At 42.6% G+C, this 26,810-nt stretch overlaps 3 protein-coding genes across 7 annotated transcripts in view; 1 reads left to right on the top strand and 2 right to left on the bottom strand.

Annotated features, from left to right (window-relative positions):
- On the bottom strand, positions 1–25,245 carry pygb (phosphorylase, glycogen; brain). Of its 3 annotated transcripts, none has more exons than XM_036983300.1 (20): positions 25,180–25,245; positions 20,436–20,537; positions 18,348–18,426; positions 18,093–18,196; positions 17,882–18,013; positions 17,643–17,754; positions 14,709–14,791; positions 10,461–10,604; positions 9,621–9,713; positions 6,444–6,590; positions 5,964–6,127; positions 5,615–5,729; positions 5,246–5,347; positions 4,934–5,081; positions 4,059–4,117; positions 3,714–3,855; positions 2,684–2,891; positions 2,243–2,377; positions 1,643–1,709; positions 1–1,118 (listed from the first exon to the last, which is right to left on the bottom strand). In XM_036983300.1, exons 2-20 carry the CDS (start codon positions 20,505–20,507, stop codon positions 954–956), a joined length of 2,271 nt encoding a protein of 756 aa, XP_036839195.1. In that variant the 5' UTR covers positions 20,508–20,537; positions 25,180–25,245; the 3' UTR covers positions 1–953. The 3 variants fall into 3 exon arrangements, with proteins under 3 accessions (XP_036839195.1, XP_036839202.1, XP_021464581.2); XM_021608906.2 differs by lacking the exon at positions 25,180–25,245 and adding an exon at positions 23,460–23,847 and having other exon boundaries at positions 5–1,118; XM_036983307.1 differs by lacking the exon at positions 25,180–25,245 and having other exon boundaries at positions 18,348–18,460.
- On the top strand, positions 23,987–26,539 carry LOC110527584 (barrier-to-autointegration factor). Of its 3 annotated transcripts, none has more exons than XM_021608976.2 (3): positions 23,987–24,005; positions 25,614–25,741; positions 26,034–26,539. In XM_021608976.2, the coding sequence occupies exons 2-3, from the start codon at positions 25,616–25,618 to the stop codon at positions 26,178–26,180; spliced, it is 273 nt and encodes a 90-aa protein (XP_021464651.1). In that variant the 5' UTR covers positions 23,987–24,005; positions 25,614–25,615; the 3' UTR covers positions 26,181–26,539. The 3 variants fall into 3 exon arrangements, with proteins under 3 accessions (XP_021464651.1, XP_021464659.1, XP_021464643.1); XM_021608984.2 differs by lacking the exon at positions 23,987–24,005 and adding an exon at positions 25,288–25,431; XM_021608968.2 differs by lacking the exon at positions 23,987–24,005 and adding an exon at positions 25,303–25,454.
- The window catches only part of LOC110532586 (ectonucleoside triphosphate diphosphohydrolase 6-like), a 30,938-nt gene continuing 30,406 nt past the window's right edge, over positions 26,279–26,810 (bottom strand). Inside the window, exon 15 of the mRNA XM_036989805.1 lies at positions 26,279–26,704. Within this exon, the coding sequence (XP_036845700.1) occupies positions 26,621–26,704 (84 nt within the window). The 3' untranslated portion in view covers positions 26,279–26,620. The remainder of the gene's footprint in view (positions 26,705–26,810) is intronic.

The raw sequence follows: 26,810 nt of genomic DNA, 5'->3' as shown, positions 1-26,810 counted from the left end.
TAAATCACAAAAAAACATTTAATAATATGAACGTGATTGCGGTGACAAGTGATACAGTACTTATTGAAGGATGAAAAAAGACAACTGCTTAAAAAAAAGGTAGTTACTGAGAAACAGCATATTTTTCTTTGAAGTACATTTAGCGAAGACATTTAAGTGATGCTACTGAAATATAGATTATACTCATACAGTAGCCATCTCATTTCAGAAGTCACGCCAAGGCCATTTGTGGTGACAGCTGCTCCATAATCTCTGAAGTGGGAGTGTTCTAACAGGCCACTGAGCATGGTTTTCCTCATAAGGGACATAGTGAAGCATCAGAACTGTTTCGCCAAGCTGTATACTACACATTTTCAAATCAAATACAGTAGAATTGTACAAAACGTTCCATTAGACCAATGGCATGTTACAACTTTAAACCAGGCACTTGCTTCTAGATAATTGTTTCTCTCTCTTATGAATGCTATGGTCCAAAATTGGTACATTAATGACCAGGCACTTACTTAACATATAGACAAATATCACAGTACACATTCTATAACTCTGAAATGCAATGCTTTGTCAGTGATGATTAAAACAAAATCCCCATTACAAGTCTTAGTAGCAAACAAAATGTGTTATTTTTGGTTGACTATTCCGAGGCAGTAGTAGACCAATCATATTCAGCAGTGTAAACTGTATGGTCATTACTGATCAACTGGGATTGGCATCTACAGTATACGTGCACATGGTGGAGTCAAAGACAAGCAGGAGTAATAGTAAGCAGAGGCTAGAGTCAAACACGCTTCCTTTGGCTGTTTAAGACGTTGTACATGCGATCTGCCTCCGACTCGAACCCCATCTCTGCAATGTGGTAATGGGTGGGCTATGAGTCAAGCCTGATGAGACAGACCTACAGCGAGGAGAAGTAACACAAGCACTTCTCTCCTAACTGGAGAGTGAAGGCGGGCTCCTCATTTGCGGGATTCAACAGGGGGCTCGTTGGGGGGTGGGATCTTCACATCGGAGGGCTCCACGCCCCAGATATCCCGGGCGTACTCGCTGATGGTTCGGTCGCTGGAGAACTTGCCGGAACCCGCAATGTTTCGAATCACTGTTCTTGTCCACTCTTTAGGGTTCTGAAAAGATAACAATTGGGAAGCTCAATCAAAATGTCGGCCACAAACGACTGCCTTCTTGTTTTGTCTAGTATGATTACGGTGAGTACACAGACAATTGTAGGTCTACACGATTGTAACAGATGTGGTAATTCAGCAACCACATGGGGAACTGGTAATAGAAGAAGCTAAATGGGGGTGCTGGGGTTTGCTGTAAATTGTTGCACTTTGTGACAACCCAACCGTCGAGTGCAACAGGAGCCCCAGCTGTTAATGAGACTAAAGACATGAGACGGTAACACAACACCAGGACTGGACTGCTGACAGGTAAACGTGACATGCTGACTGCCCTGACCTCCCAATGGTAGAGAGTGAGAGATGGCTTTGCAGTTGTGTTGGTATGAAGGTAGACAGAGCCATATCAGACAGCACCCCCTGGTGGACTTACTAAAACTGTCAACGTAGGGGCCAGACATCTCAGGCTCAAAGACAGAAGTGTGCAAGAACTGTTCTTCAAGGTATGAAATCCATTACACATAGCCCACCTTGTATAGCTCATTGACTCGATCTTGGCAAGTGATGTAGGCCTCATAGTCAGCAAACACTTTGAACCTGAGGTGAGGAAGCGATGCAGAGTGACAAATTAGTTCTTAGGTTTTTAAAACGTAGAGATACCACATCCATTTCAGATAATAAAACAGTGATCAAGTACCCTATTGTAGGGATCGTCAACTAGATTCAGCGGAAGGACAATGTTTTTCTTGAGCGCATGGTCAGGAGGCCGGAACATAATTACAAATAATTTACAAATTGAACGCAAAAAGCCCAACTGATATAATATTTGACTAAAACAATAATTTCAAACATTGCTTACATTTGTACACGATCACATATCCCTCTCTATTTTGCGTGGGAGTACTTTGGAACAGATTTACAAAATTAAAAATCACTTGGAATTAATTTTCTGGTGTTTTTACAGTCTTATGTCCAACAATTAATACATGTTTAGCTCAGAAAACTTGGGGGGGACCAAACAAAAATGGGCTAACAGCAACAAGCAAGGTCAGTTCATCCTTGCATTCTGAAGAGCTGACAATGTGCTAATAACACTGATATGTCAACAACACTGCTGTTATTCTGCTTACCTGTCGTGGTTCATCAGCATGTTCACCACATCCTTGAAGAGCTCATGCTCTTTGGGACTGAAGTAGCCAGTCTGGATCTGATCTATCACCTGCCTCAGCTCTGATAGACGCTCGTAGTACTCCCTGGCATTGTACCTGGGCAGATACATTGTTTGAAGGTTGCAAGGTTATCCTTATGATGGCTAAACATTACAGGGTAAATATTTGCCTTGTTATCTTGACTGTTAAAACGACATTTCAGCAAAATTCCATATTGATTTTTGGTACCAAAACTGATTTGTCATTTTGTAATTTGGGTGAAATATCCCTATAATATGAACAGAGAAATGTCTACCGTCCAGTTTATAAGAGCACACGATTGCCGTTGCTCTACGTCGCTTATTTCTAAGTCTATGACAAGTCCCATTCATTCTGACACCAATCCAGTCAGCTCTTTCTCACCCTGTTTTGTCCATGGCATCCACATCCTCTACCCTCATGCCGAAGATGAAGAGGTTCTCCTCTCCGGCCTCCTCAGCCATCTCTACGTTGGCGCCGTCCATGGTGCCGATGGTGAGCGCTCCGTTCAGCATGAACTTCATGTTGCCAGTGCCAGAGGCCTCTGTTCCCGCTGTGGAGATCTGTTCTGATAAGTCAGCTGCAGGGATCACTGGAACATACAGCAGGGAGAGGGAAGGGCTTAACAACAAACATACTAGGTATATCCTACCCAGCAGTGGTGTAAAGTACTGAAGTAAAAATACTTTAAAGTACTACTTAAGTCATTTTGGGGGGTATTTATATTTTTGACAACTTTTACTTCAATACATTCCTAAACAAAACATTGCACGTACTCGTTACTATTTGAATGCTTAGCAGGACAGGAAAATGGTCCAATTCACACACATCAGAGAACATCTCTACTGCCTCTTATCTGGTGGACTCACTAAACACAAATCCTTAATTTAGAAATTATGTCTGAGTGTTGTTGGATTGTGCCCCTAGCTATCCATAAATTAAAACAAGAAAAAGGTGCCGTCTGGTTTGCTTAATTTAAGGAAGGTGAAATGATTTATACTGTCACTTTTGATACTTAAGTATATTTAAAACCAATTACTTTTAGACTTCCACTTAAGTGGTATTTTACTGGGTGACTTTTACCTGAGTCATTTTCTATTAAGGCATCTACTTTTACTCAAATATGACAATTGGGTACTTTTTCCACCACTGCTACCCAGTAACATGTAGACATACTGTAGAACAACATTAAAACATTGACGTAAAAACAACTGTCCAAACCATAGCGCCATACAAACAGGACTCGGGTTCCATTCTCAGTAGCCTCTCTTTCCTTCAATGATAGCAGACAGGACTAGATAGGATTGAACCCTATTCCTCACACCCATCAAGTCCTTCCATATTGATGGTCATAAAGGAGAGGACGTGAGGAAAGGAAGCCATCTGTGAATCCTTGGACAAATCATCCTCTCACCTTTCTCTGCTAGGGAGACCCTGTAGTTCTCAAGGTAGATGACCTTTAACCTGTCCCCCACCACCGGGTCGTTGTTGATCACCTGGCCCACCGCCGTGATCAGCTTGATGATCATTTTGGCCATGTGGTAGCCAGGTGCAGCCTGGGTAGAGAGGACAGCGTCAACAGTTGGATATTGATGAGGAAAAAAAAATATATATATATATGTCTGAATGACTAACTCATCTTACATCGAATATAAAGTATCACAAACAAGTCAACAGATCAGTTATAACATTTCATTTTCAAAATACTATTTCCATGGTGACTGATTGTGTCATATACCTCAGATGTCTAGCTACATACCTTTCCTCCAATTATCACAGTCCTGGGAACAAAGTGTTTAGAGGGGTCCTTTTTAATCCCTGTAGAGAAATATTATAATTTACTCCATTTCCCTCAGCTCAGTTAACTGGGATCCCAAATGGCGCAACGGTCTAAGGCACTGCATCTCAGTGCTAGAGGCGTCACTACAGACCCTGGTTCGATTCCAGGCTGTATTACAACCGGCCTTGATTGAGAGTCCCATAGGGCGGCGCACAATTGGCCCAGCATTGTCCGAGTTAAGGTTTGGCCGGGGTAGGTCGTCATTGTAGCTTAATAAAGGTTCAATTAAATTTAAATTAAAAAACGGTTCCACAGCCAGAGGGCAGTGTACACCTACTACTGGGATCTCTGTCCAAATTGCCCAGAACCAAAATGACAGTGTGTCACTAGAGATTACTATACAAACAGCAGTGGGCTTTCATTGCCACCATGAACAGATTTTTGTCTAACGATTTACTCAATAGAAGTTGCCTGAATTAAATGTGTTTACATTTTTTTATTTAACTAGGTAAGTCAGTTAAGAACAAATTCTTATTTACAATGGACGGCCTACCCCCGCCAAACCTTCCCCTAACCCGCATGACACTGGGCCAATTTTGCGCCGCCCTATGGGACTCCCGGTCATGGCCGGTTGTGAAACAGCCCGGGATTGAACCAGGGTCTGTAGTGACGCCTCCAGACCGAGCTGCGCCACTCAGGAGCCTTAAATCATTAGGGATTTAAAACACTGAGCCCCCTTGGGTTGCTGAAAGTGTTGGCTGTGCAACCAGTCTCCACTGTGCAGTTGTTTGAAGTATGAGATTTCTGTTGGCACTAACATCACCCCATATTATGAGGTGTGGAGGAGCTCTTACGGTTGTAGAAGGTGATGATGTGGAGGACGTTGAGCAGTTGTCTCTTGTACTCATGGATTCTCTTCACATGGATGTCAAAGATGGACTCAGGGTTGATCTTCACCTCATACTCCTTCTCCAGGTAGGCTGCAAACTTCTGCTTGTTCTCCTGTAATAACACAGAGGGGGATTTAAAGGTGGAGAAATACTTCAAAAGGGGTTCCCCAAGACTGGCCACGACACCAGATTGTATCAACTCTATATTCTTGTGTTTATGGGAGAAAGAAATAATGGGTTGAGATGTTAAGAACGTGGAACTGAATGAGCAGCTACCTGTTTTACATTGGCGATGTCACAAATGAAAGCATCTTCATCAATGAAGTCCAGTAGTTTCCTCAGCTGGAAGAGGTCTGTCAAGAAGTCGTCTCCAATTTTCTACAGTGAAAACAAAAAGTATGAAAGCATAAATAGTTACCATAGTCATATAATTGAATTTGAGCATGTGGACACAGTGTGCAGAGACTTTTGTGGTCTTGAATAATCACATACCGATGAGTGTCAGCACAACAAAGGTTAGACATTAGTTCATTGGGTGTGCAGGACTACTAACCCACAATGAGGTTCATTCCCCTGCAGGTAGCACCAAAAAAAAAAAAGACACTCGGAGGTACTCTGTACTCTAGCTCTGTAAAAATCTGTTACCTCAGCGATGAGGTCAGCCAGGCCTGGGTTACACAGCAGCAGCCAGCGGCGAGGAGTGATACCATTGGTCTTGTTCTGGAACTTCTCTGGCTCCACCTCATAGAAGTCCTTGAAACTGAGGACGGAGAAACATACAACAACAATATATCAGGCACACAACAAGTTAGATGATCAGTGGATGTCTTTCTGATAGACTCGTTCAACACAACAGGAATGTCAACATCGCTGGAAAGCTAATAAAACAATACTCCAGGTTTGTCTAAATGTTTCATGTAAAGCTGCCACCATCACCACCTATTTTGGTAAGACTTATTTCATAATCAAACGTGAACTCAGGTCAAACACTAACACAGTGTTCTTGACGATTTCAGAGTGGATCCGGGCGACCCCGTTGACAGCGTGGGAGCCCACCACACACAAGTGGGCCATGTTGATCCTCTTGGGGTCTCCCTCCTCGATCAGGGACATCCTCCTCAGACGGTCATGGTCCCCTGGGAACATGGCAGCGATCCTCTGAGAGGGCACAGAGAATAAGTACGCATACATATAGTCCCAACTTGCATTTGTGTGCTGCTGATTACTAATATAAAAGGTAAAGTTACACTGAGCTCAGATCTGTGGAAAGAAACAAGACGGCACTCAAAAAGGGAGGGGAGGAGGGGGGATCCTTCAGAGCACAGAAAAAGATCCACACTCTGGATAAGCTTGTTCAAGCACCCAGTATCAAAAGCACGTACCAAGTCGAGATGAATGATAATATCTCCCATTTCAGAGCAGCAGAAATCAGCCTCCTTTGTCCCGAGACAGTGAGTGGACACAGAGGGCTTACTTGGAGGTGGAGGTGGTTGATCTCGTAGATGATCTGCAGGTGGCGAGGCAGCAGCTTCTCAAACAGGTTGATGGGCCAGCGCTCCAGGGCCTCAGGCAGGACGGTGTGGTTGGTGTAGGCACAGGTCTGACGCGTCACCTCCCAAGCCTGGAACACACAGGGGACGGAGTAAGGAGAGAAGAGAAAAGGCATCGCAGGTCAACAATGTCTATACAAAAAGTGCATCAGAATCAGTTCAATCACAAAACATGTTTGTTGATTTGATTAGGATAAATAACTAATACTGTACATATACATGTACAATGGAAATTGCATGTACTGTACAATGTAACAGATGTATATCAATCAATGTGATTCCTAGCCAACTGTATTATTTCTTCAATTCGAAGGAAGTTTTCCCTGAGGGAAGCATTGCCCAATACACAGGCTCCACCCAAGCTCAACACGCTGGATCCGTTCAGTTACGGCGTCACGATGACTTGGCAAAACCACCCTGCTCAAACAATGCTGCCCCAAAACAGCTCTGGTTTCCAGTTCAACCAGAGTTCATACTGGGACACAGTCCCACACCTAAGCAGTCCTACCATCTACACAGCCATCTCACTTGGTACGGTTTGTCATAGTGAGTGCCAGGCCTGGGATAGGGTTTAATATTTTCCCAGTACTTTACAACTGATCCATCCTGAGAATAAAATCCCTTTTCTCACGGGTAACTCGGTATTTCCCGCCAAAACCTGAGGTGTCCTTCAAAAGCATATAAATAGGCCTATGTCTGGATTTGATTAGAGCTTTGATCAAGCCTGATGCTACCTGAGCCTGATGACCCTTTCATTAAATACATTCTATGAGTCCTACATTAAAAATACATTTTAAAATCCCAAGCGATTGTGCCGTTATCCAATACATATATGATATATAGGCTACGTACGACAGAAAAACATGAAAGCCCATAGATGTAGATAGCTATATGCTCTCTTGGGTAAATAAACCATGGCGTGTATTCATGGGTGCCAAGGAAAGCCAGGCTTCCCAAAAAAATATACTAAGAAAAAAACAAATCAGAGAGAGACTCATTTATATTTAGTCTCTCTGTGTTTCATAATTTTCCTTCAACTCGCAAATGGCTGAATGTATCTCACCGGAGAAAGCATCCGAGTGAATTAAACAGCGCCACTCTGTCTGTAGGTTTCCATCTGATGCTGTCTGGTCCAAATATTTATGACATTGTTGAGGCCTGTATCATTGAATGCAAATGCAATAGAAGCCAGTGAGGATTTGGCCTCCCTTGATAAACCCCCCCACACAAAAATAGCCAATCAGCGTTGCGCTAAACCGAGTAAACTCAACTGTGAATGGTCCTGTCGCACCAAAAAATAAATAAAGTAAAAAAAGTGTCAAGGGAAGACAGTTTGGATTTGGTGTCATTCCTTTCAAATCACATTGAGAGCATACGTCATTGACAGAAACATCTTGAATTGTTGCATCTTGTTGTGTTGTTGTCTTCCGGGGGTGGATCAGCAAGCTAGCTGAAATTGGCCCTTTCCTAAATTAGCCATGGATGGCTATAGGGATTCTGATCCAATCATTAATTCATATATTGTTCCCCTGGCCTGAGAGGATGGAAGTTCAATATGTAGAAGGCTAATGTTAACTAGTTAGGGGTGCCCATGACAAGAAGTTAGGCTAGCGAGCAAGCATTTTAGTCAGGTAGCCTAGGACAACAGAAAATAAAAGCATGTACTGACAGAGTGATGGACTGTTTTGTCAACATGAAAGAGAAGAAGGTGGCATTGGCATTTCTCTACAAGTAAGCCGAGTCAACATGTTTTTTCTACTTGCACAAATGTGTACGCACACACAGTCACTAGCACAGAAATCAGAACCATGGATAGCCACATTATATTTATCCTACATTGATAGGACTAAATTGTTTTTGGATTCTTCTAGTTGTCACTTTTAGTTGTCACTAAGCAGAGGTGATCTGATTATGTTGAAATGGTGCTGGATTAATGGAGGCAGCTCCTGTTTTCCTTGCGACTTGGGGTGACTCTCTGTGGTTCTAAATCAATAGTTGCTTAGTGGTCCGAAAATATCGTAATCAAACTTGCTTGACCGTGCTGAAGGTAATGTAAATGCTTGTTACATGCAATATGTTGGCTCTCCGGTTTTGTGATGAAACAAAAATGTGTGGTGTAGCTCATTCTGCCACTGTGTCTTGATAGATAGATAGATAGATAGATAGATAGATAGATAGATAGATAGATAGATAGATAGATAGATAGATAGATAGATAGATAGATAGATAGATAGATAGATAGATAGATAGATAGATAGATAGATAGATAGATAGATAGATAGATAGATAGATAGATAGATAGATAGATAGATAGATAGATAGATAGATAGATAGATAGATAGATAGATAGATAGATAGATAGATAGATAGACATGCATATGAACCAACAGGTTGTAGAGCGAACAACGCAATTATCACGAGACATAGGTTGTAATACGGCTTTTTTTTTCTGGCTTCGCCAGGGATTTTACCCAAATGCATCCACAGGTACACCTCCAATTGACTCAAATGATGTCAATTAGCCTATCAGAAGCTTTTGAAGCAATGATATCCCTTTCTGGAATTTTCTAAGCTGTTTAAAGCCACAGTCAACTTAGTGTATGTGGACTTCTGACCCACTGCAATTGTGATCCAGTGAATTAGAAGCCAAATAATCTGTCTGTAAACAATTGTTGGAAAAAGTGTGTGTGTCTTGCACAAAGTAGATGTCCTAACTGACTTGCCAAAACTATAGATTGTTGACAAGAAATTTGTGGAGTGGTTGAAAAACGAGTTTTAATGACTCCAACCTAAGTGTATGTAAACTTCCCACTTCAAATGTATATTCCTCAATCTTCAACAGGTCTATCTATTTTGGATGCTATTTCAGATGGAATTGATGGAGAGAGAGAGAAAGACTGCTCACACAACAATATTTGAGTGATAGTCTGTTTAAAAAAAAAAACTGCAGCTGCAGTTCCATTTTACATCATGCTGTTGATATAAATAAAAATCACTGGTTTCCCTCAGTTATTTATCCCGGGTAAAGAGAGTAGTTTTTGGCGGCAAATCTCGGTAACTAGGTTCCCGCCATTCAACCCTAGCCTGGGAGAATACGTTACCTTGTCCCAGTCCAACTTCTCCAGATCCACTAGGATCCTCATCAGCTCAGGGATGGCCAAGGCAGGGTGGGTGTCATTCAGCTGGATGGCCACCTACCAGTGGATGGAGAGTGTCAGTCATGGCCATGATTTAGGCCTCACTCCCCACTATCTGAGAGATCTACTGCAGCCCTCATCCTCCACAACACCCGTTCTGCCAATCACATTCTGTTAAAGGTCCTCAAAGCACACACATCCCTGGGTCACTCGTCTTTTCAGGTCGCTGCTGCTAGCGTCTGGAACGAGCTGCAACAAACACTCAAACTGGACAGTTTTATCTCAATCTCTTCATTCAAAGACTCAATCATGGACACTTACTGACAGTTGTGGCTGCTTTGCATGATGTATTGTTGTCTCTACCTTCTTGCCCTATGTGCTGTTGTCTGTAGCCATAATGTTTGTACCATGTTGTGCTGCTACCATGTTGTCATGTTGTGTTGCTACCATGCTGTGTTTTCATGTGTCGCTGCCATGCTATGTTGTTGTCTTAGGCCCCTCTTTATGTAGTGTTGCAGTGTCTCTTGTCGTGAGGTGTGTTTGTCCATATATATATATATATATTTCATCCAGCCCGTCCCTGCAGGAAGCATTTTGGTAGGCCGTCATCGTGAATAATAATTTGTTCTTAACTGACGTGCCTAGTTAAATAAAGGTTGAATAAAATAAAAATTGGTTGTACTAATTGTAAAATGTGTAATATTAAAGGTTGTGTATGGGATTTGAGGAACAGTAATAAGGTTGGGTTTATCAAAGAAAAAAAACAATTGACAGCTCAAAATTGGATGTAGTGAAATACAAGACCTTCTCTGGGAAGGTCTCAAAGGAGGTCCTGACAGGGTCTCTGCAGCCAAACTTGGAAGACTTGAAGCGGCGGATGATGTCCTGCAGTGTGGCGGCCACCACAAAGTACTCTTGCTTCAGACGCAGCTCCTTGCCCTCAAAGAACTGAGCACACACACTTTAGAATGATAACAGTCTATTCTCAAAGCAATCACTCAAGGGCAAGTTGACCCCATGTGGTGAATACCTAGCATCAGTTTAGCGTCGGACACAGATTTGCAGACGTTATCGCAGGTGCAGTGAAATGCTTGTGAATAAATAGTATATTCAATGCATTCGGAAGGTATTCAGACCCCTTCACTTTTCCCACATTTTGTTACGTTACAGCCGTATTCTTAAATGGATTAAATAGTTGTTTCCCCCCCGCAATACCCCATAATGATAAACCAGAAATAGATGTAGACATGTTTGCAAATGCATAAAAAACAAAACTGAAATGTCACTTTTACATAAGTATTCAGACCCTTTAATCAGTACTTTATTGAAGCACATTTGGCAGCGATTACAGCCCCAAGGCTTCTTGGGTATGCCAAGCTACAAGCTTGGCATACCTGTATTTGGCAAGTTTCTCCCATTCTTCTCTGCAGATCCTCTCAAGCTGTCAGGTTGGATGGGGTGCGTCGCTGCACAGCTATTTTTCAGGTCTCTCCAGAGGTGTTAGACCGGTATCAAGTCTTGGCTCTGGCTGGGCCCCTCAAGGATAGTCAGAGACTTGTCCCGAAGCCACACCTGCGTTGTCTTGGCTGTGTACTTAGGGCCGTTGTCCTGTTGGAAGGTGAACCTTAGCCCCCAGTCTGAGGTCCTCTGGAGCAGGTATTCATCAAGGATCGCTCTATACTTTGCTCCGTTCATCTTTGCCTCGATTCGGACTAGTCTCCCAGTCCCTGCCGCTGAAAAACATACCCATGGCATGATGCTCCCACCACCATGCTTCACCGTAGCGATCAGAATGGCCAGGTGATGAGGGTGCCTGGTTTCCTCGAGACGTAACGCTTGGTATTCAGGCCAAATAGTTCAATCTTGGTTTGATCAGACCAGAGAATCTTGGTCTGAAAATCCTTTAGGTGCCTTTTTGGCAAACTCCAAGCAGGCTGTCATGTGCCTTTTACTGAGAAGTAGATTCCTGTCTGGCCACTCTACCATAAAGGCCTGATTGGTAGAGTGCTGCAGAGATGGGAGAACATTCCAAAAGGACAACCCTCTCCACAGAGGAACACTGGAGCCCTGTCAAAGTGACCATTGGGTTCTTGGTCACCTTCCTGACCAAGGCCCTTCTTCCCCGATTGCTCAGTTTGACTGGTCGCCAGCTCTAGGAAGAGTCTTGGTGGTTCCAAAATTCTTCCATTTAAAAATGATGGAAGCCACTGTGTTTTTGGGGACCTTCAATGCTGCAGGCATTTTTTGGTACCCTTCCCCAGATCTGTGACTCGACACAATCCTTTTTCGGAGTTCTACGGACACTTCCTTCATACTCTGGGAATATGGCTGAAAATGAACCGTGTAGTTATTCCCTCCGCAAGGCAATCAAACAAGCAAAATGCCGGTACAGGGACAAAGTGGAGTCGCAATTCAATGGCTCAGACACGAGACACGGCTGGAGACACGGGTCTACAGTAAATCACAGACTACAAAAAGAAAACCAGCCACGTCACGGACACCGACATCACGCTTCCAGACAAACTAAACACCTTCTTTGCACGCTTTGAGGATAATACCGTCACGGCCCACTAACAAGGACTGCACCCCCCCCCCCCTTCCTCCTCCGAGGCCTACGCAAGTAAAGATTTAAACGTGTTAACACTAGAAAGACTGCTGGTCCAGATGACATCCCTAGCTGCATCCTCAGAGAATGGGCAGACCAGCTGGCTGGTGTGTTTCCGGACATATTCAATCACTTCCTATCCCAATTTGCTGTCCCCACATGCTTCAAGAAAGCAACAATGACTGAACTAAATGACTACAGCCCCGTAGCACTCACTTCTGTCATCATGAAGTGCTTTGAGAGACTAGTCAAGGATTATATCACCTCCACCTTACCGGTCACCCACTTCAGTTTGCATACCGCCCCAACAGGTCCACAGACGATGCAATCGCCATCACACTGCCCTATCCCATCTGGACAAGAGAAATACCTATGTAAGAATGCCATTCATTGACTACAGCTCAGCCTTCAACACCATAGTACCCTCCAAGTTCATCAAGCTGGAGGGCCTGGGTCTCAACCCCACCCTGTGCAACTGGGTCCTGGTCTTTGACGGGCCGCCCGCAGGTGGTGAAGGTAGGAAACAACATCACTTCACTGACCCTCAACACTGGGGACCCACAAGGGTGCGCGCTCAGCCCCATCCTGTAATCCCTGTTCACCCACAACTGCGTGGCCATGCATGCCTCCAACTCAATCATCAAGTTTGCAGCCGACACAACAGTAGTGGGCTTGATTACCAACAACGACGAGACGGCCTACAGGGAGGTGGTGAGGGCCCTCGGAGTGTTGTCAGGAAAAACAACCTCTCACTCAGAATCAACAAAACAAAGGAGCTGATCGTGGACTTCAGGAAAGAGCACATCTAGCCACATCGAAGGGACAGCAGTGGAGAAGGTGGAAAGTTAAGTTCATCGGCGTACACATCACAGACAAAGTGAAATGGTCCACCCACACGCAACAGCACCTCTTCAACCTTAGGAGGCTGAAATTTTGGGCTTGTCATCCAAAACCCTGACAAACTTTTAGACGCACAATCGAGATTATCCTGTCGGGCTGTATCACAGCCTGGTACGGCAACAGCACCACCCTCTACTGAAAGGCTCTCCAGAGGGTGTTGCGGTCAGCACAACGCATCACTGGGGGCAAACTATTTGCCCTCCATGACACCCACAGCACCCAAAGTCATAGGAAGGCCAAAAAGATCATCAAGGACAACAACCACCCGAGCCACTGCCTGTTCACACCGCTACCAATCTGAAGGCGAGGTCAGTACAGCTGCATCAAAGCTGGGACCAAGAGACTGAAAAACAGCAATCACTAACTCAGAGGCTGCTGCCTACATTGAGAACCAATCACTGGCCACTTCAATAAAAGGATCACTAGTCACTTTAAACAATGCCACTTTAATAATGTTTACATATCTTACATTAGTCATATCATATGTATATACTGTATTTTATACCATCGATTGCACCTTGCCTATGCTGCTCGGCCATCACTCATCCATATATTTATATGTACATATTTTCATTGACCCCTTTAGATTTGTGTGTATTAGGTAGTTGGGGAATTTTTAGATTACTTGTTAGATATTACTGCACTGTCGGAACTAGAAGCACAAGCATTTCACTGCCCTCGCATTTATATCTGCTATCCATGTGTATGTGACCAATCAAATTTGATTTGCTTAGTTTTTGCTCTGAGGGGACATTATATAAACAGGTGTGTGCCCCTTTCCAAATCATGTCCAATCAATTGAATTTACCACAGGTGGACTCCAATCAAGTTGTAGAAACAGAAACAGGATGCACCTGAGCTCAATTTTGAGTATCATAGCAAAAGGTCTGAATAAAAATGTTTTTTTTATTTTTATATATAATTTTTTTTTATGTGCACAAAAAAAATCTAAAAACCTGTTTTTGCTTTGTCATTATGGAGTATTGTGTGTAGATTGATGAGGATTTTTTTACAATTTAATCCATTTTAAAAACAAGGCTGTAACATAACAAAATGTAACAAAAGTGAAGGGGTCTGCACTGTATCACACTACCATGTCAGATACAGCAGGAGTATGTATGAGAGGCACGGGTGGATCCAACTTTTACCAAATGCTGCTTTTATTTAACCAAGGGATAAACTGGGGCAGGCATAGACCTCTGCTCCACCCATACTAACTATGCTACACATATCTACATGCATTTTGAGTAATACCATTCTCAGTAGATGTTGAGCAACCTTGCGGTTTCCTCATCCTAACTTGAACAGCTGACGTGCTTCACGTTACACATCAGAGTCTGCAGCACTGAGGAGATTGCGCTGAATGCTGTACTAAGACACCGCCACAACACATCCCTTATGACCTTATTAGGTCATGGCTGGAGAGAACGCACCACCCCCATGTGGCCTAGTGAATGCCTTTTTCTCACACACTATTGCTGGTCATTTTCACTTTGAGCACTTGCAGAATGTCATCTCTACTCCATAAGGGTTACATAGATACTCACATTGTCGTTGGGATAGAGGACGCGTGAGATGTTCTCAGCCAGGTTGCGGTCTAACACAGCTTCAATGTAGTCACCAACATTGACTGCACAAGAGAGAGGGGACCATTTAAAATGATACAGTATTTCAATTATACATCAGCAACCTGTCAAGGTTGAGGACAATCTCTTCTTCAAAGGCTTTAGGCAGCTTGGCTGTTGTGGGTCCTGCTGTGGCTGAGCAGTATAGGTACACAGTATAAAACAGCATAGATGATCTACACCTCACTTTGAAAATGGGGTTTATAACTGATCCTAATGCAATTGAGTAGTGGTTGAAAGAAAGGTCACGAGAGATGTGACTTGTAGGTTTGTCCCTTGCTGTAACCACTCGTTGATTACATGAGCCCAGGGAACCCAGTTGTTTCTCATGGCTACACATGCTTCCATGGTAAACATTAACTCAACCAAACCTGCCTCTCATGCTCGTCTAAACACAGCTTGGAAGACCACACACACACACACATTAGGAGAATGGCACACCATCTTAGTATTATGTAATTTCACAGCATTTGAAATGGGATCCAGTGTTGAATTTATTTCGGCTGAGCGTGGCCAACTTCATTAAGGATTTTCTGCACAACAGTAGAGAGTTCCTGGAAACAGTCAGCGTAGAAAGCGCCCTAAGCTCCATGTCCTAAGAGGGTCGTATCCATGGGTAATGTTGGCAGGCTGCCCTCTCCCCTCCCCCACCAATGGGGCAATGGCATTGTGTTGGTACAGGGGGCAACACTTTGTATTCCAAACAGCTTCTTTTTTAAGGTAACCATCTCCCCCCATTGCCACTCTTTGCATCAATACCCATTAATCTTGGCCTGATATTATATTAGCATAATTTCCCTGGCTCTCTGTCCACCTGCCATATAAGAGAAACCAAGAACCCAGAATAAGAACTACTGCAGGCCAGATGGCTTTGTAAGTAATACATATAATACAAAGAAAAATCTGGATGTACAGTGCCTTGCGAAAGTATTCGGCCCCCTTGAACTTTGCGACCTTTTGCCACATTTCAGGCTTCAAACATAAAGATATAGAACTGTATTTTTTTGTGAAGAATCAACAACAAGTGGGACACAATCATGAAGTGGAACGACATTTATTGGATATTTCAAACTTTTTTAACAAATCCAAAACTGAAAAATTGGGCGTGCAAAATTATTCAGCCCCCTTAAGTTAATACTTTGTAGCGCCACCTTTTGCTGCGATTACAGCTGTAAGTCGCTTGGGGTATGTCTCTATCAGTTTTGCACATCGAGAGACTGAAATTGTTTCCCATTCCTCCTTGCAAAACAGCTCGAGCTCAGTGAGGTTGGATGGAGAGCATTTGTGAACAGCAGTTTTCAGTTCTTTCCGCAGATTCTCGATTGGATTCAGGTCTGGACTTTGACTTGGCCATTCTAACACCTGGATATGTTTATTATTGAACCATTCCATTGTAGATTTTGCTTTATGTTTTGGATCATTGTCTTGTTGGAAGACAAATCTCCGTCCCAGTCTCAGGTCTTTTGCAGACTCCATCAGGTTTTCTTCCAGAATGGTCCTGTATTTGGCTCCATCCATCTTCCCATCAATTTTAACCATCTTCCCTGTCCCTGCTGAAGAAAAGCAGGCCCAAACCATGATGCTGCCACCACCATGTTTGACAGTGGTGATGGTGTGTTCAGGGTGATGAGCTCTGTTGCTTTTACGCCAAACATAACGTTTTGCATTGTTGCCAAAAAGTTCAATTTTGGCTTCATCTGACCAGAGCACCTTCTTCCACATGTTTGGTGTGTCTCCCAGGTGGCTTGTGGCAAACTTTAAACAACACTTTTTATGGATATCTTTAAGAAATGTCTTTCTTCTTGCCACATTTCCATAAAGGCCAGATTTGTGCAATATACGTGATTGTTGTCCTATGGACAGAGTCTCCCACCTCAGCTGTAGATCTCTGCAGTTCATCCAGAGTGATCATGGGCCTCTTGGCTGCATCTCTGATCAGTCTTCTCCTTGTATGAGCTGAAAGTTTAGAGGGACGGCCAGGTCTTGGTAGATTTGCAGTGGTCTGATACTCCTTCCATTTCAATATTATCGCTTGCACAGTGCTCCTTGGGATGTTTAAAGCTTGGGAAATATTTTTGTATCCAAATCCGGCTTTAAACTTCTTCACAACAGTATCTCGGACCTGCCTGGTGTGTTCCTTGTTCTTCATGATGCTCTCCGCGCTTTTAACGGACCTCTGAGACTATCACAGTGCAGGTGCATTTATACAGAGACTTGATTACACACAGGTGGATTGTATTTATCATCATTAGTCATTTAGGTCAACATTGGATCATTCAGAGATCCTCACTGAACTTCTGGAGAGAGTTTGCTGCACTGAAAGTAAAGGGGCTGAATAATTTTGCACGCCCAATTTTTCAGTTTTTGATTTGTTAAAAAAGTTTGAAACATCCAATAAATGTCGTTCCACTTCATGATTGTGTCCCACTTGTTGTTGATTCTTCACAAAAAAATACAGTTTTATATCTTTATGTTTGAAGCCTGAAATGTGGCAAAAGGTCGCAAAGTTCAAGGGGGCCGAATACTTTCGCAAGGCACTGTATTTTCCATAAATAGATCCTTAGAAACTCAAAAGAAATGTCTATCTGTGCAAAACTGGACTCATAGTTCAAGGCTGGGCTCAAGGTCTACATTCCACAGTTCTCTAGAGATGAATTAGCTCCCATAGACAGCAATATAACTTCCATTATCAATTGTGACTACTGTGTTCTTAACATAGGTGTCTTTCAGGCACCTGAGTGTATCAGCTACAGTTTGATTAAAGTTTCTGAGTAGTGTTACCAACCTCTATTGACAACAGGCTATAGATCTTAACAGCTAAACAGATCTATGCTAAAAATGGGCAAGGAGACGTACATTCCTGCAGGTTGAAGTCAATGGGTGCCTTGGCAGACCACAGTCTCATGGTGTTAACTGTGTTGTTCTTGAATCCAGGCACAGGAGTGTCATAAGGCATGGCCAGGACAACCTAGGGAACAAAGAAAAAAAAAAGTATTAGGAGAAATGAAATGGGAAACAGAGAATTTAGAAGAGAAATGCCGATCGATTCAAATGTTTTGTCTGGGATCACATGGTGTATGTGTACACAGACTCACCTGGGTCTCCACCCACTTTACACCCTCTGCTGTTTGCTCCACTCGGCCATAGAAATGCACAGGGAGCATGTACTCTGGACGAGCCTTCTCCCACGGGTTTCCATACCGCAGCCAATCATCAGCCTCCTCCACCTGAGAGGGAACAAAAATATGTACGGATGCAATATCACAATAACCGCGAAATGTGACCAAGAATGCCATGCTCCATTACCTGCCAGCCATTGGAGATCTTCTGGTTAAAGATGCCAAACTCATAGCGGATACCATAGCCATAGGCCGCCAGGCCTAGAGAGGCCATGGAGTCCAGGAAACAAGCTGAAATGGAAGAACGTGTGAAGGTCCATTTCTTATGGTATGCTCTACTTACATTTGCCTGCATTGGGTGAGATGTTTGAGTTTACACAAATCATGTTCGAATGTCTGAGTGTCACAAGGAATTTGTGACAAAGAGTGTTTAAAGCCTTGCCTGCAAGGCGGCCCAGTCCCCCATTCCCCAAGCCAGCATCCTCCTCGATCTCCTCCAGCTCCTCTATGTCCAAGCCCAGCTGGTCAACAGAGAGAACTCCTTAGAAACATCTCCTATACAGCCCCAGGCATACATCAGCATCAGGTGCCAATAGAGTTTGACATGAACTTGAGTAACCCTTGTCTGCATTGTAGAAACTTCAAGCACAAGTAGTCCTAATAAGCCTACTGTTAAGGTTTGAATTTAAGCAATACAGACACAGCAGTATGTAGCCTACTTGCAGGTTAGTTGGTGTGTGGTATTTATTTTTATTGTTTAATCATACACTTGTAACGTCATGTTCCTTGTAGATTGTGTTCCAATGAAGAACAATGAGGAAATAAAACAAATATAGGCCTACATTTCTCTACTGAGTGAGAACCGACTGCTGTTGACTCTCCCAATGTAGGCCTCCTCGTCTACACAACGTGGCCAACAGACCTCACACTTGCAGGCTGTGATGCCTTGTTTTTCATAGGGAGATTCTCTTTTAACTTAGTGCAAACAAAAGGGTGCACTGTCCTGAACAAGAAGATTGTTAAAAGCTACAGATACTGTACATTAGGTCTAAATCTCATGTTGCTTTTGAGGAGACCACATTGGCTAGGTCTACTAATCAGATATTACACTGAGAAACTATACGAGAGGCATGGTAGCCTCTGCCCCAGTATCTGTCAGTTAGAGATGTCAACCACGAGTCTGGCGGGTCTCCTCTCGATCGCCCAAGGAGGCTCCAATTCAAACTCTCAGACAGCTCTGCAAGCGTTATGTCAAAATGTGTTAGTTATTCACCAAATATGGATTTTTGCTGAGCAACTATCTTAAATGTACTCCCGTTACGGCCAGTATGTACTTCCAAAAAAGGTCTTAATAAAAATATAAAATCAACCGGGAAAAGAAATCATCTTCTTCGGCACTTCCAATGTATTGAGCTGTTGTAGACTTCCAACCTGCACTGTAATGACGGATTTAAATTGGAGGTGCCGAACAGGCATGTTTTCTGTTGCGTGTACATTTTTATTTAGACCTTTTTTGGAAGTACATACTGGCCGTAACAGGGGTAAATGTATTAGTTATTACCAAATATGGATTTTCGCTGAGCAACTAACTCATTTTGACATTATAACGCTTACAGAGCTGTCTAATGTGAGTTTGAATCGGAGCTTCCAGGGCTTTAGAGAGGAGACATGTCATACTCATTGTTGACATCTCTAACGTTCAGATACTGGGACAGGCAGCCTCAGTAAACAGTCTGTACTGATAGTCTCGAAAACATCACTGGCAAAGGCACCTTAATCATGAGAAATAGGGTTACAGCTACTTTCATTAAAGACGTGCTCTGGAACTTTGGCGACTAAGTATTTTATAAACCTCCCGTTTTGGGCTGGATGTGTCAATGTGTAGTTCAAACATGCATAAGCTATGAGTAGAATTACTGTCTCACTTTAAATTGGCCACGAAATCCCTAGTTTGAAAGCAACTGTTTTTCTAGAAGCTGTGCTGCATCATTTTCCAAAAATGTTCCCCCACGTATGCCAGCCCCCTAGCAGTTTGAGATCTAGCCAATGAGCTTCAGCCCCTCAACATTTGAGTGACAGCTAGCAAGATGTACACACAGCAAAACAAGAGCTTGCATTGACGTGGTACATCATTTCAGGGAACACTTTTTGGCTACTTTCAGAACTAGTAACTTAAAAAGCATTCAAAAATATTGAAGAAACTCTTTAAATCCCCATTGAAAGCTAAAACAAAGGGAGGCCTTATAAAACATGTATTGGATGAATGGTAATATGACCCCCCCCCCCCTCCTCCTCCCAGTCAGAACACAGTGAGCATCAGTGCTGGAGCTGGACTGTGACAATGGTGATGAAAGCATTGTACCTGGGAGAGACACTAATAAGCCCATCACACAAAGTCAGGTCTGATTTTGGACTAGGGATGGATACGTGGGGAGTTTGAGGTCCACATCTTCATCCTGACTGTATGGCAGGAGATACAGTTTTTATTTTATATTTTAAAGACACTGGCAGTGCAGGTGTATGGTTTTACCTGGTAGATGGCTTCATCGCAGGCATTCTGCAGGCCCAGGTTGATCATGGTGTTCTGAAGGGTCCGACCCATGTAAAACTCCAATGATAGATAGTGGATCCTCTGAAGATGACAGATTGGTTTCAGCATTTCAGAGATCGGGAAATGTAGATATGTAGACAGTCAAAGAAACGGTTTGGGGAAAATGATATACTGTAGGCACAATGACAAACACTTTGTAGCAACACAGATTTGTGACCGGTCATTCAGTGGCGCTAATCAACTTGAGATCATCAGAAGCTGAAGAATCTGTGCTACAGACTTGAGCAAAGTTGGGTCAGCATGACGTCATAAACCACCAACATGCAGTACTGCAGACCCCCTGCTCAGCACTCGGTCACTTGTAGCCTAACGCATCTCAGATTATTCACTGCTCCGACTATTTCCCCTCAGTCCTCCACCACCCTCACCACCCCCCAGAGAGGAAGCAATAACATCAGGTCATTGGCACTGTTCAGAATCAGAACCCATGCAAAGCTATGCTAAGAAATGTGTCAGCTTGATTGTTGCCAGAGCAGGAGGGAAAAAAGTATTTCTCAGATGAGGGACTGTTTAGTTCCACACAATGGATGGTTTGGGGATATACCGTATGCAAGAATTTAGCTCTGAACAACACACGGTTGAAAAGCCAACAGGTTTTTCTGTTATTCATTCAAAGCCATCACACCCATAAGGTCTGGAACTGGTCATTGTCTCAGATCATGTGCATTGGTAGAATCCTTTGTTAGAGTGAACATTACGCTGCTGGGATCTTTAGGTTTGGCTTTGTCACCACTGCAGCTGGTATTTTACTGATTGTACTGCATTGATTGCTCTCTCTGAATTCAAATAATTCCCTTTCCAAGTAAAAAGGAAGACTATGGCAGACAGACCATGTTTAGCCTGTTGAAAAGTGAATGTAGAGAAGTGTATACATTTTCCGGACCATTACTCTGTGATGCAGGTCATGCAATATCTGGCATGTTTCCAGCATGTTCATGCACAGATGTGTAAAAAAGGGTATGTCCACAATAAAATATGGACAACCTCTAGCTACATGTTGAAAAAAATATTCATAAACTAAACTGAATAATTAAGACAAACCAAATGCCCATGGCTCTTTCACTATTGCCAGACAAAATGTAGACGCTGATAAAAAAAGAAAACACTTCATCTGTAGTCTTGTCTTAATGATCCAGCATACTGAACAGAATATTGGATAATAAAGGCTATTGGTAGCCCATTCAAATAGATGGTAAATGTTAAACATTATACATACAGTCTATTCACAAAGCTGTCTGCTGCCTGAGGTGATCAAAGCAAATTTGATTTGTCAAATGCTTCGTAAACAAGTGTAGACTAACAGTGAAATGCTTACTTACTACCCAACAACGCAGAGAGAAAAAAATGTGATAGAATAGTAAAACAATAACATGAGGAATAAATACACAATGAGTAAAGATAACTAGGCTATATTTCACTGACGCTTCAATGCTGCCAAAATACGCTTGTCTAAACGCAAATACGCCTCGCACATGATACAGTTTCTGAAACATTTGGAATCTAACTTTCTTATAGTCAAGAAATACTTTTTCAAATACTAAAGATACACTTTTACTGTACGCAGTTTAGGAAAGTTGCACTCAGCTGTATTTGAGAAACACAGGAAAAGTGGAATGGTCCAATGTAAATGCCTGTGCAAGGTGGGAGGATGTGTCGCTTCGCACAGTAAGTGTATATTTTGTATTTTAAATATTTTTTTCTCGCTATGAAAGTTAGGTTCCAAAAGTTTTCCTACCCCGTATCGCAGGTGAGGCGTATTTGCGTTTAGATAGAGCGTCGGGATTAAACAGAGCGTCGGGAGTGTACTTCGCGAGGGAGCAGGCTGTGATCAGTACCATCAACTGAGAACCTAAGGAGGGCCGGCTGTAAACTGGGTATACCCCACTTGGGTTCTTGAGAGCTATGCTATTGGTAGCCGAATGCCTGAAAGTAGATATTCACCGGTGTGTTAAATTACTACTCAGCCTGGTCTCAGACTAGACGTAACATAGTAAAATGTCAATCCGAGACACTCAAATTAGTAGGATATGTAATGTTTGATTTGGTTACATAAGACAGATGGTTCCGGGTTGGATGCACGCTGTGTTAAGAAGCAGTGCGGCTTGGTTGGGTTGTGTATCGGAGGACGCATGACTTTCAACCTTCGTCTCTCCCGAGCCCGTACGGGAGTTGTAGCGATGAGACAAGATAGTAGCTTCTACAACAATTGGATACCATGAAATTGGGGAGAAAAAGGGGTAAAAACAGATGGTTACAGATGGTTCATGGCAAAAACAAAAGTAGGGTGGTTGGTCGGGGTGGATGGCTGTGAGTTTGAATCTCATCATGGACAACTTGAGCATTTTTGTAACCTTTTAGAGCTACTTTGCAACTTCTTAGCATGTTAGTTTAAAAAAAAAAACCTTCCCCTAACCCAACTCCTAAACTGAACCCTTAGCCCAGCTAACATTAGCCAGCTAGCTAATGTTAGCCACCATGCTAGAATTCATAACATTATATTTTCCGAATTCGTAACATACATGAATTGCAATTCGTAACATATCATATATACGAAATGGGAGATGGACATTCACAAATTAATACATACAATATGAAAAGTAACGTACACTAAATGAAGTGTCTCGGATTTACATACAGAATATTATGAAATGCTCTGAGACCAGGTTGCAGCCACCACTAGGAAGCTGATACAATTTTGAACAAAATAATGATTTTTCATACAGTCTATAGAAACAACTCATTGCAGTAAATTTGGTATCCTCTTCTACACATACAGGCCATCTGGGAATAATCAAATAGAAACTTGCATGAAGAGCAGACCAAGAATACAAATAACCACTGATTTCAAAATGCAACTGGACACATTGCATGTGCAACAAAGTAACAAGGAAACCGACTCCCATACACTTCCTGTATACTTTCGGGAGATGTTTTCGCCTTTACCTTTGGATCTTTTTCATAATAATATTGCTGAGTGCGGATCCATCTCCCAACGAGGTGGTCCCTGACTGTGTGAGCCAGGGCGAAGTAGTAATCCCGAGGGGTGGCTACATTGCGATCTTTGACAAGAGTGAAGTGAAGATGCCTGTTGAAACTTTTCTTGATTTCTACGACATCGCCCAACCCTGCAATGCCACGCACGCTGATCTGTTTTCTCTTTTCATGATCACTCAGTGGGCTGCTCATAGCTTCAGATAAACTCTACCCGAATTTGTGCAAGGTTTGAATTGATTAGAAGTTGAGTTGAGAAGATCCACGCCTGATAGCCCTTGGTTGCAGACAGTTGGTTCCTAGAAGAAAAAAAACTTCCTCGAAACACACCCCTTAATTCTATCAGTTTGGATTGATGGGAGGGGAGTGTGTTCGCACTTGTCTCTTATTGGTCAATGTGTGCGAAAAAGAAAACGTCTTGACGTCAGATCTAGAGCAAGCGTCGCGTCGATGTCGACGTCGTAATGTTCTGTCACAGACAGAGGTGGGAATTATGATGTATGTATAATCTAGCTACTTACACTTGTTATGAGTGTTATTTTATAGCTCAATGGTTATGGTACTGATTTATGGTATGTCGAGGCCATTTAGCTATAAGGTCGGGACTGATGGTCTGTTTCCGTTTCGTTGTGGCTAGATCGTCTTACAGCGCCATCTAGTGATAGTGTCGGGGACAACAGTTGTTGACGACTAGCATTGTAGATAAACCTAACCACAGAGTTTCTAAACCTGTCTTTGGCCTAAACACTTTCCAATAGTCGACGCGTCCATACGGGTAGTTGAAGCTAAGCGCTTCCCAAAAGGAAATTCAAATACATTGCCGAAATTATATAGCCTAATTAGCCTTCTCCTGTCTATACAGAAATACATTAAATCATTCAAATAGGCTAGCCTACTAAAGCATGATTTGGCCAGAGGATCATTAGCCTCTTTAAAAAAATACAATGTGGATTGTTTTAAATTGCATTACCTACAGTTGGAAAGAAACGCAGCGCTCCCTGCAAATACCAAATAGTTGATTGTTGATGATTGTTGACTTGCGACTGTCAGTGAAATGTAGTGTATTGCTGTAAAGAGAAGACAATGAAACGACTGTAATCTCTCTTTTAGTTGCAAAAAAAATGCAACTTAATTGTGAGAACAGTATAGCCTATACTGAGGATGGTCCTCCCCTTCCTCCTCTGAGGAGCCTCCACTGATAAATATATATATTTCATCTATATATTTTTTTAATGTTTTATTGGTTGGACATAAAATACTTTAAAATCTGTTCCAAAGTATTCCCACGCATAATAGAGATATACAGTATGTGATCGTATACAAATGTAAGTACGGTTTGACATTCTGTTTTAGTCCGTTTGGGTTTTTTGCTGTCAATTTGCAGTTGACAAATATTTGTAATTATGTTCAGGCCTCCTGACAATCCGCTCAAGTAAAAATCTGTGCTCGGCTGAATCTAGTTGATGATCCCTGCTATATGCACTCAGCCATGCATTGAACGGTCTGTTTGCGAACAGTGATCGAGTTATATTATAGCCTAAATTATGACTATCCAATCTGCTCATCACATTATGAATAGAATGGTTTCTTACATAAGTCTGCAAATGTGATGATACATGGAATGCTGTATTATAACGGTTAATTTTTATGGTCAAAATAAGATTCCACAAACCTGAAACTTATGCGCCGTCTATGCCATTTCCTAACATTAACCTCATTATCCTTACCTGCTACGTTAGTTCTCCTAACCTGCTATGTAAACAGACCATCAATCCCCACCTACCATCAGTAGCCTATCGTCAGTCTCATTTAATTATCTACAGGTGTTTTAGTGCGTACATTCGCGCACTTTTATAGCACGTGATCCGTCAAATCATAAACGCATGGTAACAATTAGTGAAGGCCAGTGTGTCCATTGTCTCGGGTAAGGCCGTGAAATACAATAGTGTAAGTTATTTCAACATATGCCTACTGAAATATTAACTGGAAGCTGTAGGTACCATATGGCGCACAGACACGCCTAGAGCAGATGTTATTAGAGTGAGTTAGCACAGACAGCATAGTTGTTTGACTACTAGACCATCATTGCGCAGCTGTCTCTTGCAGAAATGTCGACCACTTCTCAGAAGCACAGGGACTTCGTTGCAGAACCCATGGGCGATAAACCGGTGACTGCACTTTCGGGAATTGGCGAGGTCTTGGGAAAAAAACTGGAGGAGCAAGGTTTTGACAGAGTAAATTCGTTCGTTTTTTACAGCGCTTCACATGCTATGCATTCTAGACTAGATTTTAAAAAATGACCTCTTAGAATGTTAACGTTAGGTCAAGTATTGTGGAGCTCCTGCGCCTTAAGTTGTCAAGGCGTTGGCTTCGTGGCAAATGGGGACTGGTAAATGGTCCCAGGACAAGGCTTGTTTTGATGATTTTCCCACCATGGACAGTAGCACCACAGTACTGACCTGCACTTAAGGGCAGGCTCACTGCAACAAAGTAATATGTAGGATAACCGCTGCATCTCCTTCTTAGGCCTTTGTGGTTCTGGGTCAGTACCTGCTGCTGCGGAAGGATGGGGAGCTGTTCACTGAGTGGCTGAAAGACACCAGCGGAGCCAACACCAGGAATGCTACATCCTGCTCCCAGTGCCTGAGAGAGTGGTGTGATGCATTCCTATGAGTCCCTAATGTAACATTTTAAAGATTAGAACATTCATCTGTTTATAGTGAAAATGTCAGTGGCTTGGTTTGTCTGAGCAAAATAATTTAATAAAGATGTGGAATATAAATGTTATTTTATTCTAAATACTTATGCCTTCATTAACCCAGTTGATTCTGAATTGTACACAGAAAATGACATTTTAGCACAATGTTATATTCAAATACCAAATATGTAACTGGTCGTGCTCTTTTAAACTACAGCAGTAGCATGTGCTTTATTACACAACCAACATTCATTAAGTATAAACAAACCACGCCTGCAAAAATAAAGTCAAACATCCAAAGGCAACTGGTTAAATAAACAAATTCGGGAAACGTTGTACTTTTTCTCTGCAATCACTTTGGGAAAACGGCCTGAGTGTGCTTTGCAGCACAGAAACACTGGCATGTCATGGCAGCTCACTGACTGTGGAGGGACTCTATGTAGTGGAAAGAAGCCCCCAGAGCCCAACTAGTCTCCACTTCATCAATCTTCCTCGCCAGCTGAAAGCACACACAAATCACTTCCTTGACCATCGGATGCAGACCCATGGAAATGTATTGATTTCGATTGAATGATAAATGGCATTTCTTTGCATTTGGTTCTCAC

The sequence above is a fragment of the Oncorhynchus mykiss genome, chromosome 1 (assembly GCF_013265735.2).
Source record: "Oncorhynchus mykiss isolate Arlee chromosome 1, USDA_OmykA_1.1, whole genome shotgun sequence".
NCBI classification, from domain to species: Eukaryota; Metazoa; Chordata; class Actinopteri; order Salmoniformes; family Salmonidae; genus Oncorhynchus; species Oncorhynchus mykiss.
This window is presented reverse-complemented; position numbering and strand designations above follow the sequence as displayed.

Coding starts and splice junctions, on each gene's coding strand:
- pygb (XM_021608906.2), bottom strand. CDS start 23,702: ATGAGCAGCCCACTGAGTGATCATGAAAAGAGAAAACAGATCAGCGTG. Junction 18,197..18,347: donor GGGACTGGGCCGCCTTGCAG/GCAAGGCTTTAA, acceptor CTTCCATTTCAG/CTTGTTTCCTGGACTCCATG. Junction 17,755..17,881: donor TAAAGTGGGTGGAGACCCAG/GTGAGTCTGTGT, acceptor TTTGTTCCCTAG/GTTGTCCTGGCCATGCCTTA.
- LOC110527584 (XM_021608976.2), top strand. CDS start 25,616: ATGTCGACCACTTCTCAGAAGCACAGGGACTTCGTTGCAGAACCCATG. Junction 25,742..26,033: donor AGGAGCAAGGTTTTGACAGA/GTAAATTCGTTC, acceptor TCTCCTTCTTAG/GCCTTTGTGGTTCTGGGTCA.